Here is a 20,126-nt window from a genome sequence, read left to right as displayed (position 1 = left end):
CTTACGTGATTGGACATGCGAACGCACATTTGCATTTTTGAAAGTTACGCAACTTGAAGGTTCGTATGTAGGGGACTTACTGTATATTATATGTGCAGAGAGAATGTTACTGAGTCCAAGCTCGTACTGCTTGCTGCAGGACAGGCTGATAAATTGAGAGATGAGTTGTTTCAGCAAGAAATAGCGACTTTATTCCAAAGAACCACCTTCCCCAAGGTAGAATTCAGGCTTCTTTTATACTAGAAGGGGAGCGGGTGTGGTTGGTTGGTGCAGATTTCTTGGTGTCAGAATCCTTTGTTCTTACAGCTGTCCCTGGAGGTCTGGTCACAATGTTCCTATAAACCTCCAAGACAGTTAGTCTCTGTTCTGCAACTTTTTATCTCTATATGAATGGAAAAGTGTTACACCCATAAAGGTCAGAGCCTTGAGAATGGGCTCTGTATATTTCAGGCTATAGGCAACATTCTTAACTTGTAGCAAAAGCAATAGAATACAAAGGTTAAAGTAAAAGAAACAGAGCTGATACAGAGGCGGATTTGTTCTTCCCTATGAGGAGAATTGTGTGCAGCATAATTTGGGCAGAAGAAATGCAACTGTTCTTTGGAAATGATGCCTTATGTGACTCTATTACATGCTATTTGCTCACCATTTTGCTCACCTGATCCTCCTAACGACCCTGTGAGCGGCAGGCATTATTATTCCAAGTTTCCTCATGGGGAAACTGAGGCTCTGGGTGGTGAGGGGATTCCCAGGGTTGGCTGGGGACCAGAGCCCTCAGCTAAGCCAGGGCACTCCCCCAAGTGGCAACCAGGACATCCTACCCGAGCTCTGTGTCTCTGATGCCAGCTTGTACCCATCACTGCCTCTGTGCTCGACTTCTCTTTTTCACTTGAATGTGTTTCTTATCTTCTCCAGGGCTGAGGTCACCCTTTGTGTCAGTAGCAGTCTGTTCTTGTTCCTTTCAGTCCTGGCAAGAAAAAGCAGGAATTCTAAAAAGCGGCAATTATCACCTCTGGTTCCTTTGTACAGCGCCCCGTGAATAATTTATTTGGATTCGAGGGGCTGGAGACTGAAAAACATATTGGACCTCGCGGTAACCAGGTGGATCCTGTGTTCAGAACTTGAATGCAGCGGGAAAGAGAAATGTGTCTTTGAAATCAGAGAAGATTTTGAGCGACCTGAGAACACAGGTGGAAGTGCTGGAGACGGGCAGACAGCAACAAGGAGTATTTTTAGAGCCCATAAAGGTCACCCTCGAGGTTCCCACGTGCAAATCCTATATTCTTTGCAGCTGGGGTTTGAGAACAACTAGGTCTGGAGCTGGAAAACTCCGGGAGAGGTCGAGCCCAGGCACTTCCCAGGTGCCTCCTGCTGCACTCGATACCTGGATTAAACAAAGAAAATTGTGTTTGCCAGGCGCGCTCGCTGAAGTCACAGGATTCCGCGTATCATGCAGCAGTCTGGAATTTCTACAAAAACTCATCAGAAGGGGTATGCCGCCCGCCACGCGGAAACAGCCGTCCACCGGACTTTTCAGATCAAAACGTTTAGTACAGAGTTGAAAAACCATGTGATGGTCATGGATTTCGTGAAGAGGAACTGGTTTCCCTCCCAGAGAAGAGCCAAAGTTTGTATCATCCATATGTATCAAGGCCTGAAGACAGCTGAGCAGACAGCCAGCAGATACGAGGTAAGGTTGAATTTGGGCACACACCTCGTTCAGAGAAATGGAGTGTTGCTTATCAAACAGACAGGTCAGATGTTCCATCTGGTCTGATAAATCATCGGTTTGTAGTTTTTCCTGAGGTATTTGGAAAAGACTTTCTCATCTCTTAATTTACTTCAGGTTTTGAAATATGCGGGGGCGGGAGCATAGTGGATAACTAATTTACACGTGACACATGTCTGCATCTACAACATTTAATAGTGTGCCAAACAGTTGGATAATTTGTATCCACCTTTAGAAACTGTGGTACATTTCTGGGAGTTAAATATTCTTAGCTCTGTAAATTTGCAATCATCTATTTTTTTTTTTTTTTTAATATTTCATCTATTTTTAAAAACAATTCCTGTTTGTTTCCTGATGGGTTTTGCAGGAGAATATCTATGCCTTGCCTTGATGAAGTTAAACTAGAATGATTTAAGTTACACCAGTAAGAATGGGCTTTTATTTTTTTGAGGGTGAGCTCTTATTTTCAAGCAGAAACGACTTTTTGTGGGAGAAAAAGGAGAACTTGGGAGATTTAGAATGTCAAAGTGAGATAAACACATTACTCTGAAACATATTTGTATTCTGTAACTAGAATAAGCCACAGGCAGTTATCCTTCAGAAGGTAAACACACATGAAATCTGATCAGTGCTTTATAGTACATGGACTAAATTATGAATGACATTGTAATTGATTCCCATATAGCTCACTTACCCATCCCTTTTGATAAATGTAACATGCAAATTGCTAATGTTTTATGGAAAGGCAACCTTTCTGAATACTGATGGCTGTTATTAGGAAAGGCTTCCCATGAACGCTGGCAAAAACTCCAGGTCTTTCGTTCCCCACACTGGGCTTCCTTATTCCAGAGCAATGTCAGAACCTGTTCTGCAGGGTTCAAGGCTGGCTTCTCCCAGTGCCAGCCCTGGGATTGTGAATTTCCACGTTCACCACAGAGATATAAAGGCCACGGAAATAATGGTGTTAATTAAATTCAGTAATAGTTGTTCATTGGTTCATTGCCCAATCAACCAGAGCAAGAGGTGTGCAATTAGAATATAGTTGAAGGAAACCAGAGATGTTATTATTCACAAGGAATTAATCAGATGGGGACAGAATTTTATCATTGTATCATTTTCACTGAGGTTATTTTTCAGTCCTCCAGAGAGAGACAAAAACTTGTTGAATTATATCAGCTTGCATTTTTAAAAAAGTGTTCATGGCTCCATTTTAAACCCTCAATGGCAAAGAGCAGCTCTTGTGTTCCTTTTTTTCTTTTTTTTTATTGGTATGCATAAAGCTTTGTTTATTCCTATAGCAACATTGAAGGTAACAGTGTGGAAAAGTGCATTTTTGTAGGAGATTGTAAAAAACATCTATTATACTGACAGTTGCAGCTACAGCGTTTTTTTGTGTGACTCAATTCCTCCCCAAGCCACATTTCCAAATACAGCCAACAGTTGAGGCTGTGTGCCTGCTGCTTGAGTGTAACCTGGAGTCTAAAGTCTTATGTTCAAGTGAGTCTGAGACCCACAGCAATCAGGCTGGTCAGCTGGACAGTCCTCACTATGTCTGTGCTTTGAAAGGCGGTCCAGGCAGGGCCTGCTTCCTCCACTCAAGGGCAGGCCAAGTTTGAAAACTCAGATAGGATCTGTGCCTCTGATCCCTCTGAATTCCGAGCTCTGTTCTTTTAGTAGCAAAAACATTTCACTTTAAAATATTCCACTTCCATTGAATTGTTCTTCGTGTTATTCCCACTGGGGCATGTCAGCCATTTAGGTTAGGAAACCCAGCAAGAAGACAGCTTCCTTGCTCAGTTTCCGAGCTGAACTGACGAGAGCCCAATTAACAGCCTCTGGGTCCTGTTAGACTTGGCCCAGTGACCCCTTCTCTCTCGAAGGCTCCAAGGCCATTGGTTAATCTGCCAGGGCTTTAACCAAAAAGTACCTGATGGGGCAAAAAATGAGCAAGGTCACTTGGATGAACTCTCAATGCACAAAGGTGCTCCATTAAAGAAACTGGCTGGTTCTCCAGGAAGAGTGAGTTTGGGAGATTTTGTTTCTGTAAAAACCTTATGGATTTCAAGTCCTCCTCAGGAAGACATACAGGTGTATTTGAGTTGAGTTTAAAGTCTAAGGCTGGCATTTTTCTAAAACTGTGACCTTAGTCCTGAGCTGTGTTAATGCTTGGAGGTGCTGCCTCTCATCTGGGACAGACCTAACTCTGGCCCAGGGATGGTCCAGCCACACTCGTTCCCTTGCTTAAACTGCCTTGTAATAGGGATGACAAGCAGATGTACTGTCACATCTGAAAGGCAGCGAGGATTGGAAGCAGGTGGTGGTGAGGGGGCTAAAGGTCCTGCTCTTCATGTTTGCAAAGCCTTGATCCCTGCTGACTCCAAAATGCCCCAAACTATTCAAAACACAGTATGTTCAGAGCCTTTCTCCTCCTGCAGACATACCTGATAAATTTCGGACGTCAAAATAACCATAACTGGGCAAGGAGATGGATTTTTATTTGAGTTCTGGTCGCTGTCAACATTGCAAGCATGGCCACCTTCTGAGATTCCCTATGAAGCAGGACGTGGACAGTTTCCCTGATGTTAGAAGGGAAGCCACGTAGAATTCAGAGATGTGCTCACATCTCCCAGAGTTGGAATGTGAGTTGGCATCTGTTAATTGATCGAGGAGACCATTCTGATGATAGGCGTGGGCTGGGGCACGCCAGCCGAGTCTCACCCATCTGTCTTCATGTAGATGACAGTTTCTAATACATTTAATCATTAGATGGACCAGGGAAAGTTTCTGTATTTGGTGATCACCATTTAGCCATGCTTCCCAACATTTCCCCAAACCTCTATCATTTCCATCTCCCCTTCCTACTCATCCTTTTTTTTTTGGACTTGGCTGTGGTTCTCAATTCTGGCTGAATAGAGGAATCATGGTAAACTTTTATTTTTCTATATTTATCTATCTTTTTGATAATGTCTACCCTCTGAGGAGTTTAGACATATGCACGCACCCATAGTACCATCACCACAATCAAGGTACTAAACATATCCATCACTGCTAAAAATTTCCTTGTGTTCTTTTGCGTGTTGCTTTTTTGTTTGTTTTTTGGTGGTAAAAACACTTACCATGAGATCTGTCTTCTTAACATATTTTGAAGTAACAGTACCACATTGTTAAGCATAGGCTCTATGTGGTATAGGAAAGCTCTAGGGCTTATTCCTCTCGCATAACTGAAGACTTATACCCATCGAGTAGCAACTCCACCCTCCCCCTCCCCCTCCCCCAGCCCCTGCAACCACCATTTTATCTTCTGCTTCGATGAATTTGCTTAGTTGTTATACTTCATATAAGTGGAGTCATGCAGGACAGATCATGCCATTTGTCCTTCTGTAACTGGTTAATTTCACTTAGCATAATGTCCTCTAGTTTCATTCATGTTGTCACAAATGGTAGGGTTTCCTTCTTTTTTAAGGCTGAATAATATTCCAGTATGTATATATTACGTTCTCTTTATCCGTTCATCTGCCGGTGGATATTTGGGTTGTTTTCTCACGGTGACCTTTACAAACTACATATGCCTGTGGCCCAGACAAGGCTCTTGTGACCCAGAGTGGGTGTTTGATTTTGCTGTATTCCTTTAAAGAGCATTGAACTTTGTTCTGGCATGAGGTTACATTCCTTGAAAACACTTTGATCCTTTTGAGCCTTACTTCTTGGCAGATTTTAGTCAAGGGCAGTGCTTCTCAATCATGGGTGATTTTGCCCTCCACCCACACCCCAGAGGCTATTTGGTAATGTCTGCAGACATTTTTGGTCGTGACAACTCAGGAAAGATGCTACTGGTCCCTACGGGGTAGAGGCCAGGGGTGCTGCTAATTATCCTGCAGTGCCCAGGACAGTCCCCTGCGCCCAGAACAAAGAGCTGCTCAGCCTGAAATGTCCACAGTGTGGAGGCTGAGGAACCCTGATCTCAGGCTAATTCAGGCCCACTAATTTTTAAAATTTATTTTATTCAAGTATAGTTGATTTACAATGTTGTGTTAATTTCTGCTGTACAAAAAAGTGATTCAGTTATACATACATATACATCCTTTTTCATATTCTTTTCCATCGTGGTTTATCAAAGAATATTGAGTACAGGTGCCTGTGCTCTACAGTAGGACCTTGTTGTTTATCCATTCTACATATAATAGTTTGCATCTGCTAACCCCAAACTCCTCCTCCATCCCTCCCCCAGCCTCCTTCCCCCTTGGCAACCACAAGTCTGTTCTCTATGTCTGTGAGTCTGTTTCTGTTTCGTAGGTAAGTTCATTTGTGTCATATTTTAGATTCCACGTATAAGTGATATCATATGGTATTTGTATTTCTTTTTCCGACTTACTTCACTTAGTATGGTAATCTCTAGGTCCATCCATGTTGCTGCAGATGGCGTTATTTCATTCTTTTTTTTATGGCTGAGGAGTATTCCATTGTATATATGTACCACATATATGTATTCATCTGTCGATGGATGTTTAGGTTGCTTCTGTGTCTTGGCTATTGTGAATAGTGCTGCTGTGAACATAGGGGTGCATATATCTTTTCGAATTATAGTTTTGTCTAGATATATACTCAGGAGTGGCATTGCTGAATCATAAGGTAACTCTTATTTTTAGTTTTTTGAGGAACCTCCACACTGTTTTCCATGGTTCAGCCCCACTATTAAGGCATGATCCTTGTGAGGACTCAACTTAATGTCCCATGTATGTGAGATCTTTCCACCAGGGCCAGTGGGAACACAAACTGTTTCCAGCTCTGGGTGAGGTCCTGGAAGTGTCCAACTTACTGCTGTCTGGCAGTTCTTTTCCTGGTTTCAGGGAGTTTTCCCTTAAGCATGTGCAAGTGAGTATTCGGCCAAAGACTGGTGGGCCCCATGGCAGGTTGCTAGAAACTCTCTTTCCTTGCTGTTCCTTGGTATTTGGCTGCACAAATTCTAGCTACCTCAGCCTCTCTGAATCCTCACCCCTGCCCCGTCCACTCAGTGAGACCCCAGGGTCTCTCGAGCGTCCCCTTCCCAATACACAGCCTGGAAACTGCTTCTAGGTGGGGACAATTGTAGGGCTCACCTCTCTGGTTACCCCTCACAGCCCCGCATTTCTTGTGCCCAGTGTCTGGAAACAATTGCTTCGTAGCTTTTGTCTGGTTGCTCCATCATGGCCGGGGGTAGGTGTGTCTGCCCAGGTGGTTTTGATGTCCCCCTGCAGTTGAGAAATGCCACTCTGGGCTTTGATGAATGTTTTCCAGTGGTTGAAGTGAACCCTTAGGTCGTATGAAATAAAAGCACTCAAGTTTTAAGTGCTTGGGCTTCAAGATAACTTTATTCAGGGAATAAAGAAGTCACTGAGACCAAACAGAAGGTGACACAAACATTCCCTTTCTTCTCACAATTATCAAAAGGTGCAAAACAATTTACCTATTTCCAAACCAAGCTGAAGAGACTTAGCCAGATCAGAGTCTTCTGAGTTTCACTTTTCTTTCTGAAGCCTTGGCCTCCGAGTGGTATTTTCCCTGGGATATGCTGGTGGCTCTGGCTGCAGGGAAGGCACTGAGCCCTCCAGAGTTAGGACTGAGAAAAGGACATTTCACAAAGGACAATAAATATTTCAATTAGCTTTGCCGCCCAATGACCAGGTCAGAAACCTCTGCCTCACGCGCAAGACCTGAGAGTGTACTTGGTGATCCTCCTAGAATCTCCTAGAAGCTTCAACCACTCATCCATCGACGATGGCTGGTAGCCTCTGTCCAGATGCAGGAGGAGGGAATCCAAGAGGCAAAAGATGGAGCAACCACCCTTGGGAATCAGTGCTGCCCATTTGCCACACCAGCCCCTCCCTGCTCCTGCCACTGGGAGGCTGGCTGTCAGGGGGTGAGGTCCTGAAGAGGCACAAGAGGTCAGAGGTCTGAGATGAGTTTTGGTATGTCAAGAAGCACACCTGGTGACTGAGGTCTCCAAATTAACTGCACTGTGAATGTCTATGAAAGATAAAGTGCAAGTTGATCTAGAATATTTACAGCCAAGCCTCCTAAGACCTGTCTGACATCATTTTGGCCAACTTCCGTCAGGAAATTGTGCATGGGTGGGGGGACTATGTCCACATTTCAGCCAAACCAAGGCCGGAGAGATGGTAGATGAAAGGGGGATGTGACCAAGACCCAGGGCACTGGATGGAGTCTTCCTGGGGTCTTGATAGCTGAGTGACCTTGGCAAGTGTCCTGACCTCTTTGAGCCTTAGTTTCCTCATCTGTGTTCATGGGAACCATGGTGACATCTGCCTTATAGGGTTGCTGGGAGGAATAAGGGAGATGCTCTAGATAAAGGCTGAGCCTCGGGCCTGGCACGGAGGCAGCATTCCGTAAAAGTGAGTCTTCGTTGGTGTTCAAGTTCCAATGTGCCTTTTTCTGTCATCCCCAACTTTGAAGCAGAGCCATGGCATGAAGACATGGCCCCTGGACCCGAGCTAATTGTGACCAGTGCTTTGAGGACGCTGCCCCTGTGCCAGGAGTCCTATTTCAACTGGTGAACATCCCCTTCCTAGCTTCCCCTCACTGAAAGTGCCAGGTGACAGGGACTTATGACCTCCTACACCCTTGGCTCCACTCCCCGAGCAATTCAGAGATTAGTCACCAAGTTGTCCTTGAGCTGAATGCACAGTTTCTACTCAGAGCCCACGCAGTCCTGTGGTCAGCTGCAAATTCCATCTGACAAGAGATTATTGAGAATGGGTGTTCACACACATCTGATTCCTGCCTGGTAAAGCCAGGGTTAAGTCAGGAAGTATGAACAGGGCATTTTTTCATGTAAGTTGTACCCTCCCTTGAAGACCTACCAGGATCTGAATGGGGTTTGTCACCTCATAAAGCATTGAATTGCCCTTACACTTTAGTGTCCTTCAGAATCCTCAAGAAACCTTTCTACGAATGTAGACCCCTGGGCTCTGGGAAAGGGTGGGGTCCTGAAATCTCTGGTTCTTTTTTTTTTTTTATTTTGAAGCTTTTAGATTTTATTTTAAGTACATTGGGAAATCGTTGGAGAGTTTTAAGCAGAGGAGTGACATGTTCTCATTTTTAAAATTGAATTATAGTCGATTTACAATGTTGTGTTAGTTTCAGGTGTACAGTGAAGTGATTCAGTTATGCATATATATATATATATATACTCTTTTTCGTATCCTTTTCCATTATAGGTTATTATAAGATATTGAATATGGTTCCCTATATTCAATATATAGCTATGCAGTAGGACCTTGTTGTTTATCTATTTTATATATAATGGTTTGTATCTGCTAATCCCAAACTCCTAATTTATCCCTACACCCCCTTCCCCTTTGGTAACCATAAATTTGTTTTCTATGTCTGTGAGTCTGTTTCTGTTTTGCAAAGAAGTTCATTTGTATCATTTTTTTAAGATTCAGCATATAAGTGATAACATATGATACTTGTCTTTGTCTGACTTGCTTACTTAGTATGACAATCTCTAGGTACATCCATATTGCTGCAAGTGGCATTATCTCATCTTTTTTATGGCTGAGTACAAAAATCTCTGTTTTTAACATAAAAACCAGGTGATTCTGATACAGGTCTGAAACCTTGATCTGGAAGTTTCAGACCGATATTTTCCAACCGCATGAACCAAAGAGAAAATGACAAAGAAACCCGTGCGAATTGCCTGTGTTGAGAAAGCCGGTGTGAAGGGGCATGGCGCGGGGGTGGGGGGAGATACGATCAGAGAGCAGAGTGGCTGGACCATTCTGTGCAAGGAGAGTTGAGATGGGGATGGAACAAAGGGGACTGTGTTGGTTGGTCCCTGAATTGCCTCATTGATCCTCACCACAGCTGTGCGAGGCACATGAGCCCTGTTTTTCCAAAGAGAAAATTCTGCGAGGCCCAGATAGATGATGCAGGCTGCACAGAGACACAGTTAGGAGCGGCAGAAGGGAGCTTCTACCTTAGCGACATCCTCCTCTGTGGTTGTGTTTCTTGCAAGGTGTTGGGGGAGAAGAGAGGGAAGCAGCCTTTGTCCTGACAGCAATAGCTGGGGACCTAGGGGACTTCAGAGTTAGTCCTAGAGAAACTAAACCATGCCAGAATCAGGTGGGAAGAGGCAGTAGATCGCCCACTGACTCTCTCCTTCTGCTTTAGGCATCTTTCCTTCCCGTGGCTTTTTCATTAAGCACCTGCTTCTGGTTTATAAGTCCCACATGGGTTCTCAGTGCCCTCTGTTTTTGCTGTCCCAGGTTCTCTTCCCTTTCTAGTGGAGCACATGGACAAAAGAGGAAAGATTGGGCTGGATCATTTTTTAAAAAGTATCAAGGACCTACTATGTGCCAGGAACTGTGCTTCGTGCCGGGGACACTAGAGTTGCAAAAGGCAGGGTTCCGGCCCCTTCTCATCGTCTGGTCGGGGAGGCAGCCAATGAATGCCAAGTCAGGGGGTCTACAGAGAGCCGTAGACCCAGAGAACTCAGCGAGACTGCACAGGGGAGGAGACCTCTGGGCATGTGCTTCACGGGAGATTGGGAGTTTCCCAGGACCAGCAGGGAGGGTGAGAATGTGGGGTAAGAATGGAGAAGGGGAAGACATTTCAGGCAGCTGGAATGGCAACTTCTAGGTGGTGCACAGGCAGGCAGAACCTAAAGAGAACTCAGTAATCTCTAGAACTGTGGCTAGGATTCACAGGATGTAGTTCCTGAGAGGAGGGAGCCAGGCAGAGAAAGAGCTCCAGACATTTCCTTCAGGTTCCCTTGAGTCTGCAGATGAAGACCAATCTGTGCTGTGAAACTTCACAAGGCCAAAGAACAACTGGCAAGGGAAGAACAGTTACTGGGAAGCTATCAGATGAACAATTCTCAGTGCTCACTTAGGGCCACGGATCATTGAAGTTCCCCACCATCCAGAATGTAGAGACCTCATTGAATGTATGGTAAATTCAGTAGAGATTCTAGAAGGGTTCTGCCTTGGAAGTCTGCTAAACCAGCCCTAGAGTAAAGGCTGTCTTAGGTTCATCCTATAGCAATTTAAAACACAATTCTTGAAGAATCAAGCTGTTTCACAAGTAGTTTAACTGCCGGCCAGAGCAAAGTTTAACATTCCTTAAAAGATTACAACAAAATCCATCAAGCAATAATAAAACATTAAAAATATCTGGCATCCAGATAAAGCTTGCTAGGTATTTGACAAAGCAGGATATGATTTTAACCAGGAGGAATTACGATTAATAGAAGCAGATCCATAAATAGGAGAAATGATGGAATAGCAAGCAAGGACTTTTTAAAAAGCTCTTATAAATATTATAAATATATTGCTTTCCCCTTAAAGTCAAGGATTTAAGGGAGGATATTACCACAATGGGAAGAGAAGTAATTGACATAAAAATAAACCAAATAGAACTTATAGAGAAGAAAAAAATGATTCTTTAATACTATCTGAAATGGAGATTTCACTAGATGGGATTAACAGGAAATTGGATGCTATAGAAGAAAAGATCAGTGAAATTTCTAACTGAAGAGAGAAAAAAAGAGAGGGAGCGATCTCAAGACACCCAAGACACATATAATTAGAATCTCTGAAAGAGTGGGGATTGGGTGAGGGCAGAAAAAATATTTGAAGAAATAATGGCTAAAAATTTTCCTAATTTAGTGGAACTTATGTCAAAGCATTGCTTGTCAAGTATATATATATATTTTTTCAAGTCTATTTTATAATATATATACCAAGTATACTTGGCAGAGGCCAGATCATCAAGATTGGGCCATGTCACATTAAACAGTATATATTTCAGTGTTTCCCAACATGGTGGTCCACAGCATTATCAATCAGCATTCTGCAGTCCAAGGAATATGTTTGTTTCCTTGTGCTCACTCTGTATAAATTAACTGAGGCAACTTGTTTGTTTACTTATGACTGAGATAACATCAGTTTAGTGTAGGATCATACATAGTTTCAGCTCTGATTGGCTATTAGAAAAAAACAAAACAATCTGGCAGATACTATCTGTGTTATTCTTCTACTGCTGCAAAACAAATGACCGTATACTTAGTAGCTTAAGACAAGACCTATTTATTATTTCACAGTTTTGGCCTCTCTGCTTAGGGTCTTTCCAGGCTGAATCAAGGTGTCAGATGTGGCTGTGATCTCATCTGCAGCTCAGAGTCCTCTTCCAAGATCCTGGGTCATCGTCAGCATTCAGTTCCTTGTGGCTGTAGGACTGAAGTCCCCATTGTCATGGTGGCTCTTGACTGACATGCTCAGCTCCTAGAGGCTGTCCTCAGGTTCTTGTCATGTGGCTCTGGCCATAGGCAGTTCACAGCATGTTTGTTTGCTTCCTCAAGGCCAGCAGGACAATCTCTGCTGTTTTGAATCCCTCTGATTGCTTTAAAAAACACACCTGATTAGGCCAGCCCCACCTGGTATGATCTACCTTGGATTAACTCCACATCAACTGATTAGCAACCTTAACTGAATCTGCAAAACCCTTTTGCATGTAACATGACTTAATTGTAGAAGTGATAGCCCATTGTATTCACAGGTTCTGCTCACACTCAAAGGAAAGAGGACACATGATACATGTGAGTATTCTGCTTACAATACTGTATTTAAAATTTTGTATCTGTGCAAAAAGGGAAATAATAGGAGCCCTTGGAATTGAAGGCACATAGGTGTGAACCTCTGTCTAGAAGCTTCATAAGGGAAGGGGCCCCTAATCTGTTCTAGCTCACGACTGTGTCCCCAGCACCAGGTCAGCCTTCAAGAAACATTGTGGGGTACATGTATGAATGAACGAATGAACAAAAGTGCATGAAGTGTGTTTTAGGTGAAAACCTGAGGCCAGAATGAGTGACGGTTGATGACTTTGGGCATGGAAGAGAGCGTCCTCTGATTTGATACGTTAGGCTCGCTTCCAGATTCACTCATTTTTTAGTGATTGACAGACAGACATCAGCTCTAGATTGCCAAAATGAAGCTCCAAAATAGAGGTCATTCCATTTACTCCCCTTTTCATTAATCAAATTCCGAATAGAGAAACTGTTTAATTTCCTCTCTGTGAGTCTAATTTATATCCTTTCTCCATCCAGAAAAGACTTGGAGACAGCTCCAGAAAGGAGTGTCTTGGAAAACATACAGGATTTAGGAATGATCATGTTTCAGAGAAACAAACAGGGCTGAAGGCAAAATGGGGGCATGATCTTCTTAAAGCACACAACAAATTGCTTGCCATTTTGTATCGAGAACAAGAAGCCTCTTCCCAGCAAAGCCACTGCAACCAGGGGCGAGAGGGTGGGCCCTCGAGCGGCTACCCTGTGGAGGGCTCAGAGCCTCTGATCCAGCCCTCCATTTACAGGAACTTCACAAAACTCATTATTTTAGCTACAAGTGTGCTCAGCTCCTCACTAATGAGTTCTGGACACTGCTGGCTTCTCCAGCTTAGCTGCTTTTCAGTGTGTGAAAGGGACTGGGTCTCGGTTGATGGACATGCAGAGGGGCCCACGGTGCATGGGAGATGCGGAGGGCTCAGATCCACACTGTTTGCTCCTCGCCGTTGATGTAATATCCGGGAACAAATGCCTGGATATTTGTTCCAAATGCTCCAAATGCCTGCGTGCCACTGTGCCAGCTCTCAGACACAGGGAACAAGAATACGATCACTTTCCATGCAACAGTTCTGCAGTAAATGGCCACTCACTCAGGTTTGGCTGTGTCATTTGTGGGGACCAGAACAAAATGAACATGTGGTCCCCATGTTAAAAAAAAACAGGAATAATAGTAATTTAAGGTTCTAACATATAAGTCTTTTTCCTTTCTTCCATGGTCTTTCTCTTGATTTGTTATGATGGTTTTTATTTGCTATTTAGTTGGTGTAAGTAAAGAAAAACTAAAAATTTAAATTATTACCATGAATTTTACTGTTCATCTTTATGTTGTGTGATCTCAATTTTAACACAAATATTAAAGCATTTAACTCATCTGTGGAATTATTGAAATGATACAATTTTTATTTTTAATCTCATCCATGCATATATTTTCCTTTTTTAAAAAAATGTTTGAAGTATAGTTAATTTACAATGTTGTGTTAGTTTCAAGTGTACATCAAAGTGATTCAGTTATATACACATATATATATTCTTTTTCAGATTTTTTTTCATTATAGGTTACTACAAGATATTGAGTAGTTTCCTGTGCTATACAGTAGGTCCTTTTCATTTACCTATTTTACATATAGTAGTATATATATGTTAATCCCAAACTCCTAATTTATCTTACCCCCCTTTGGTAACCATAAATTTGTTTTCTATGTTTGTGAGTCCATTTCTATTTTGTAAATAAGTTCATTTGTATCTTTTCTTTGATTCCACATATAAGCGATACCGTATGATATTTGTCTTTCTCTGACTCATTTCACTTAATATGATAATCTCTTGGTCCATCCATGTTGCTGCAAATGGCATTATTTCATTCTTTTTTATGGCTAAGGAATATTCTGTTGTATATATATACCACATCTTCTTTATCCATTCATCTGTTGATGGACATTTAATTTGCTTCCATGTCTTGGCTATTGTAAATAGTGCTGCAGTGAACATTGGGGTGCATGTATCTTTTGGAATTAGAGTTTTCTCCAGATATATGCCATGAGTGGTATTGCTGGATCATATGGTAGCTCTATTTTTAGTTTTAATTAATTAATTAATTAATTTATGGCTGTGCTGGGTCTTCGCTGCTGCGCGTGGGCTTTCTCTAGTTGTGGCGAGCGGGGCTACTGTTTGTTGCAGTGCACGGGCTTCTCCTTGCGGTGGCTTCTGTTGTTGCGGAGCACAGGCTCTAGGCACTCGGGCTTCAGTAGTTGTGGCACGTGGGCTCAGTAGTTGTGGCTCACGGGCTCCAGAGCGCAGGCTCAGTAGTTGTGGTGCACGGGCTTAGTTGCTCCGCAGCATGTGGGATCTTCCTGGACTAGGGACCGAACCCGTGTCCCCTGCATTGGCAGGCGGATTCTTAACCACTGCGCCACCAGGGAAGTCCCTATTTTTAGTTTTTTAAGGAACCTCCATACTGTTCTCCATAGTGGCTGCACCAATTTACATTTCCACCAACAGTGTAGGAGGGTTTATTATTTGTAGACTTTTTAATGATGGCCCTTCTGACCAGTGTGAGATGATACCTCATTGTAATTTTGGTTTGCATTTCTCTAATTAGTGATGTTGTGCATCTTTTTATGTGCCTGCTGGCCATCTGTATGTCTTCTTTGGAGAAATGTCTCATATATGTATTCTTACTAGAACAACAGAAACACTGCAAAAACCAATTCAGATTTTAATTTCATTCCTTGGTTTAATCATATTTTACCAACACTCTCTACCTTCAGTTTACTGATGAGTAAAGAAGGACCAAAAGGAAAGGGGACTGTGGTTGCCCATCTCTCCTTTCCTTCTCTGCTATTATTTTCAGTGTAAGCGGTTGGCTAACACAGGGATGTAAGAGGAGTAAGAAGAGATATGATAGGGTTACCAACCAGGGTTCTTAGCCTCTGTAATCAATCGAAATTGATAAGAGGCCGGACAAGAAATTCAGGCAAGCCTTTACTGGGGCCCCTGCTTCAGCAGAGGGGAGTGAGAACAAGTAACGTGTTCCCTTGCTCGGTCCCTAAGGGGGGGGGGCGAGCTGGTTCCTTATGTGGAGTGAGGGTAGGGGTGTATCCAGAGGTCAGGCTGGAGGGATGGCGTAGGTGGTCTGCCCCCCACCTTTGGTGGTGTTGAGAGCAGGGGGCATGCGCAGGACCCTGCTTTTGCCCCCAACACCCTGCTTTTGCTCCCGGCTCTTCAGAAATGGCCGTTGGGTTTTTGGTCTTTTTGTATCTTGTCCATAATTTGCCCCAACTGTGCATGCACGCAGTTATTTTTAGTCCCTTATGGTTTCTTTGTATTTTGTTGCTTGAGAAGGTGTTTGGGTGCAAGCACTGCAGCAAAGGGTCCCAGATCCCAGGTCCCAGTCTGTCTCAATAGAGTTGCTCAGGCATCTGTGATTTTCAGAACTCTATAGCCTTCTTCCTACGTTTGAAGCAAATCTGGTTCCAGTGGAAAGCATGGCCTCTCAGGGGCTGTCATCCTTCTGCTTAGTTGATCTTGGGGTAATTCGCTTAACTTTTATTCACTTTGAATCTCTCTAAACTCCCATGCATTGTAGGTTCACCCGAATTCTGTGATCAAGGAACACCAGAACACCTTCTGTGAATGTGGGGCAGCAAGGAAATCAACAAACACACACATGGCACACGTCTTCCTGCTCACATGCATGCTCATCCCATGGGGTTTATACACAAAACACAAGTTCACAGATAAAGTTATTAAAAAATCCAAGATGGCAATACCAAAAGCACAGTCCACGAAAGAAAAAATGGATAAGTTGGGCTGCGTCAGCGTGAAAAACTGTGTGCATCCAAGGACCCTGTCAACAGAGTAAAAGGCAGCCCACCTGCACCATGGCTGAACCTCGAGGACCTTGTGCTGACTGAGATAAGCCAGGCACAGAAGGACATTATGTTGTTTGACTTCATTTTTCTGAGGTGACTGGAATAGCTAAATTTCACAGAGACAGAAAGTGGAATGGTGGCTGCCAGGGGCTGGGCGGGGGAGGGGAATGGAGAATCGTTGTTTGATGGGGACAGAGTTTCAGTTTGGGAAGATGAAAAAGCTCTGGAGACGGAGAATGGTGATGGTTGCTCAACATGGTGAATGTACTTAATCTCATGGAATTGGACACTTCCAGTGGTAAATTTTATGTTGTGTATATTATACCACAATTAAAAAAAAATTCAAGATGGTGACGCTAAACCAGCACATGGATCTTCTGGGTGCAGGCCCAGAGCAGTGGGTGGTGGTCCTGCACTAACTTGTGTTTACAGACGCCTAAGACAGTTCTCTTTCACTAGGTGGTGAGATCCCAGAGGTCAGGGTCCCATCATTTCTCTCACTAACTCTGTGTGTTGAATTGAAACTCTAAGCTAAATTGGAGCTTATTCATGATATGTTTAAAAAATCATCCTTATTAAGGTATAATTTACATGCATTAATATATTCATACATTTTATAAGTGTGCACATCATTTTGTTTTGACAAATGCATACAGTCATGTAACCAGTACCAAATCAGATATAGGGCATTTCCACTGACCTAGAAAGTTCCCTTGTGCCCTTTGCACTCAATGTCCTCTCCCCGCTCAGCCCTGGAAACCACTGGTCTGCTTTCTGCCACTTTAGTTTTGCCTGGTCTGGCACGTTCGGTACCTGAAATCATGCAGTACGCAATTTTTGTGACTGTGATAAGTTTCTGTTACAACTTTGGCATCTTAATGAAATAAATGATGTTCTGTTGAGGCAGCAGAGGGGTGAGGGCTTGGGCCCTGATTCAGGTACTCTTGGGTTTTGATCCTGACTCTGCCCCTGATTAATGTGGACTTTGCATGAACTCTTATCTTTTTCAGCATCAGTTGCTTCCTATACAGGATGGAATTAAGAAATCTTGGGCATTTGTGGGGACTGGAGAAAGTGGTGGATGGAAAGACAAGACAGGGCTTCCCTGACGGTCCAGTGGTGAGACTCTGCGCTTCCACTGCAGGGGGCATGGGTCCGATCCCTGGTCAGGGAACTAAGATCCCACATGCCGTGCGGCCGAAAAAAAATCAAATAAAATAAAAAGGAAAGACAAGGCAGTGCTTGGCTCATCCTAAGAGCTCAGTAATGCTTCGTTGTTTATCATATTATTATTATTATTTAAAAAAATTTTATTTATTAAAATTTTTATTGAAGTATAGTTGATTTACAATGTTGTGTTAGTTTCAGGTGTACAGCACAGTGATTCAGTTGTGTGTGTATACACATATATATATATATATATATATATATATATACACACATATATATATATTTTTCTGATTCTTTTCCCTTATAGATTATTCCAAAATATTGACTATAGTTCCCTGTGCTATACAGTAGGTCCTTGTTAGTTCTCTGTTTTATATGTAGTAGTGTGTATATGTTAATCCCAAACCACTAATTTATCCCTCCCCACCCTTTCTCCTTTGGTAACCATAAGTCTGTTTTCTATGGCTGTGGGTCTATCATATTATTCTTGATGTTACTATGAACAATAATGCTAAAAATCATATTTCCTCACCTCTCAATTGGGAGTACAGTGGTACCTTCCTTCTTGAGTTGCCATGGAGATTGCATAATGCCTGTGAAGCATTTAGCACAGTGCCTGGCATAGGGTAACTGCTGTGTAGGGTAGCTCATTATCATTTTGTTATTAAGCTGTGAAGGACCCTATTCTGCGATTTCTCACCAAGTAAAAGTCATCATTTCTCCTAATTCTGAAGAAGTGTGAAAGCCAGCTATAAAACGGGCTCCTTTTAGATTGCTTTCTGTCAGTCTGGCTAGAAGGAAGTCGTAAAAAGCAGCCACCAGTGTGAAATAGTAAGGCCTTTCCCCATGGGCTCAGGGGCGGAGTTCCTAGAACAGGTGAGCCAAAGAACAGGAAATACCTTCGTCCTTTTCTTCTTCTTCTTCTTTTTTTGTCTCTGTTTCTTTGAAAGAAGAAAAATGACAGCAATTGAGTTAAAAGCTGTCGGATTGAGTCGGCGACTGAATTCTCAGAACTTTCTGAGGTGTTCCAAAGTCAGAGTAACTTTATTGTATTCGATGTTGAAGTATTTCAAACGGTTTGGGCCTCTAATTGAGGGAAAGTAGACAGTGACAGTAAACAATTACCGAGGAAAGAAGCTTCCACCTGGTATGAGAAATGGATTCAGTTTCTGGAATCATTGGCTCCCAATTTAAAGTAAGGAGAAAATGATGCCAATGATAAAACGTAATAGAACATTCTGAAAGGAAAACTCGAGGAGTCAGGGGAAGTCTACCTCTTTCATATACAAAATAGTTCAGCTAAATTTGACTTTGTAACTGGGTAATTAACATGCCTATAATATGGTGTTATTTTCCCCGCACCCCTGATGTTCGCATAAAAGTCTCCAGCCAAGTGTTTCGTCATTGCTGCTCCCATTTATCCCTGTAAACAGACAGGGGCTGAAGTCACCGGTGGGGAAATGAAGCGTGAACTCTCCCAAGATCACTTCTCATTAGGCAGCCAGGGGAGGCCTTCCTCTGTGAGTCTCACAAGAGGAGGAACGAGTGAAATGATCTATCCTCTTTACATCCTGAGTTGTCTCATTTTCAAACCAGAACCCCACCAGACACCACCCTTGAAAACCAAAGTGAAGGAAAAGCAAGGAGAGACACAGAGATTGAACTGTAGCATCTTTTTTCAGATCCTAACAAGGGAACAATCCCACCATTTGCAATCAGATAAGGGATATTATCTCGGTAATAAAAGGCAATTGAGAATCTAAATGAAAAATCTAATGCTTTTCATGCTGATTTATTTTAGATTAGAAAAAGCTAAACCAGATGTAAACATGAAGAGATGAAGCATGAAGATGGAATTGTGGCAGAGTGATAAATCTCAGTTTTGAATTATTATAGGTGCAGGGTTGCATTGACCAGAAAATACACTGTTGATCCATAAACTGCTCTGACATTAATTATTGTTGCAGAAGAGAGTTCAGAAGATTGAATACAAACATGCAACACTGGCAAAGATCAATCACGCATCTAGATTACCCATGGAGAGTGCATTCCAGACCCCAAAGAGGCTGTGTTAACCCATCGGCGGTCCAATCTGGAACCATCCACAACTTGTGCTTGTTACTTGCCCTTTAGTGGTACCTCCAGCATCCCCAGTAGAAGGCACTGGGATACTGAGAAGAAATGGCCCTCTTTCCTGTTTTTCTGTTGGCAGACTCCAAGCAATATCTGCCATTACCCTAAAAAGAAGACCCTGCCAGCCAAAATCCACTCTTGGTCGTTGACAACTTGGGATATAAGTAGTTTCAGAATCTCTCCTCTGTTTTCTCTGCCAACCAGACAGGTGTCCAGAAGAGGCAAAGTGGAGGTAGGGTTCTATGTAGGCCTGGAAATTCCTGTCTTCTCCTCTCTCTTATTTCCTGGGGTATATGAAGTTTCAGTCTCTGTTTTACTTGCTCATGCTTTACAAAGCCCACAAGCCATCTCTAACTACCTCCCCCCACACACACACCCAGACACACCCAGACACACCCAGACACACACACACACACACTAGTATGGGGAATGCTGAGAACATCATGGTCTAGTTGTGCTGGCTCTGGCATTGAGTAGCTCTGTGAGACAGAACAAATTAGAGAATCTCTCCACACCCCAGTGTTTGTATCTATAAGCAGAGATAACGTCTGTCTTGTGGGGACTGCATGAGGGGTATTTGGAAAACACTAACCCAGGGGCTGGT

General features: G+C 42.9%; 1 protein-coding gene across 2 annotated transcripts in view; it reads left to right on the top strand.

The window, feature by feature from the left end:
- Positions 1–1,450: 1,450 nt before the first annotated feature.
- The window catches only part of C7H10orf90 (chromosome 7 C10orf90 homolog), a 232,427-nt gene continuing 213,751 nt past the window's right edge, over positions 1,451–20,126 (top strand). For both annotated transcript variants that reach the window (XM_068549080.1, XM_068549077.1), the window contains exon 1: positions 1,451–1,690. In XM_068549080.1, coding sequence (XP_068405181.1) covers positions 1,451–1,690 — 240 coding nt within the window. The remainder of the gene's footprint in view (positions 1,691–20,126) is intronic.

The sequence above is a fragment of the Eschrichtius robustus genome, chromosome 7 (genome assembly GCF_028021215.1).
Source record: "Eschrichtius robustus isolate mEscRob2 chromosome 7, mEscRob2.pri, whole genome shotgun sequence".
In the NCBI taxonomy this organism is placed as follows: domain Eukaryota; kingdom Metazoa; phylum Chordata; class Mammalia; order Artiodactyla; family Eschrichtiidae; genus Eschrichtius; species Eschrichtius robustus.
The sequence above is the reverse complement of the archived record's forward strand: the minus strand, read 5'-3'. Positions and strand labels throughout refer to the sequence as shown.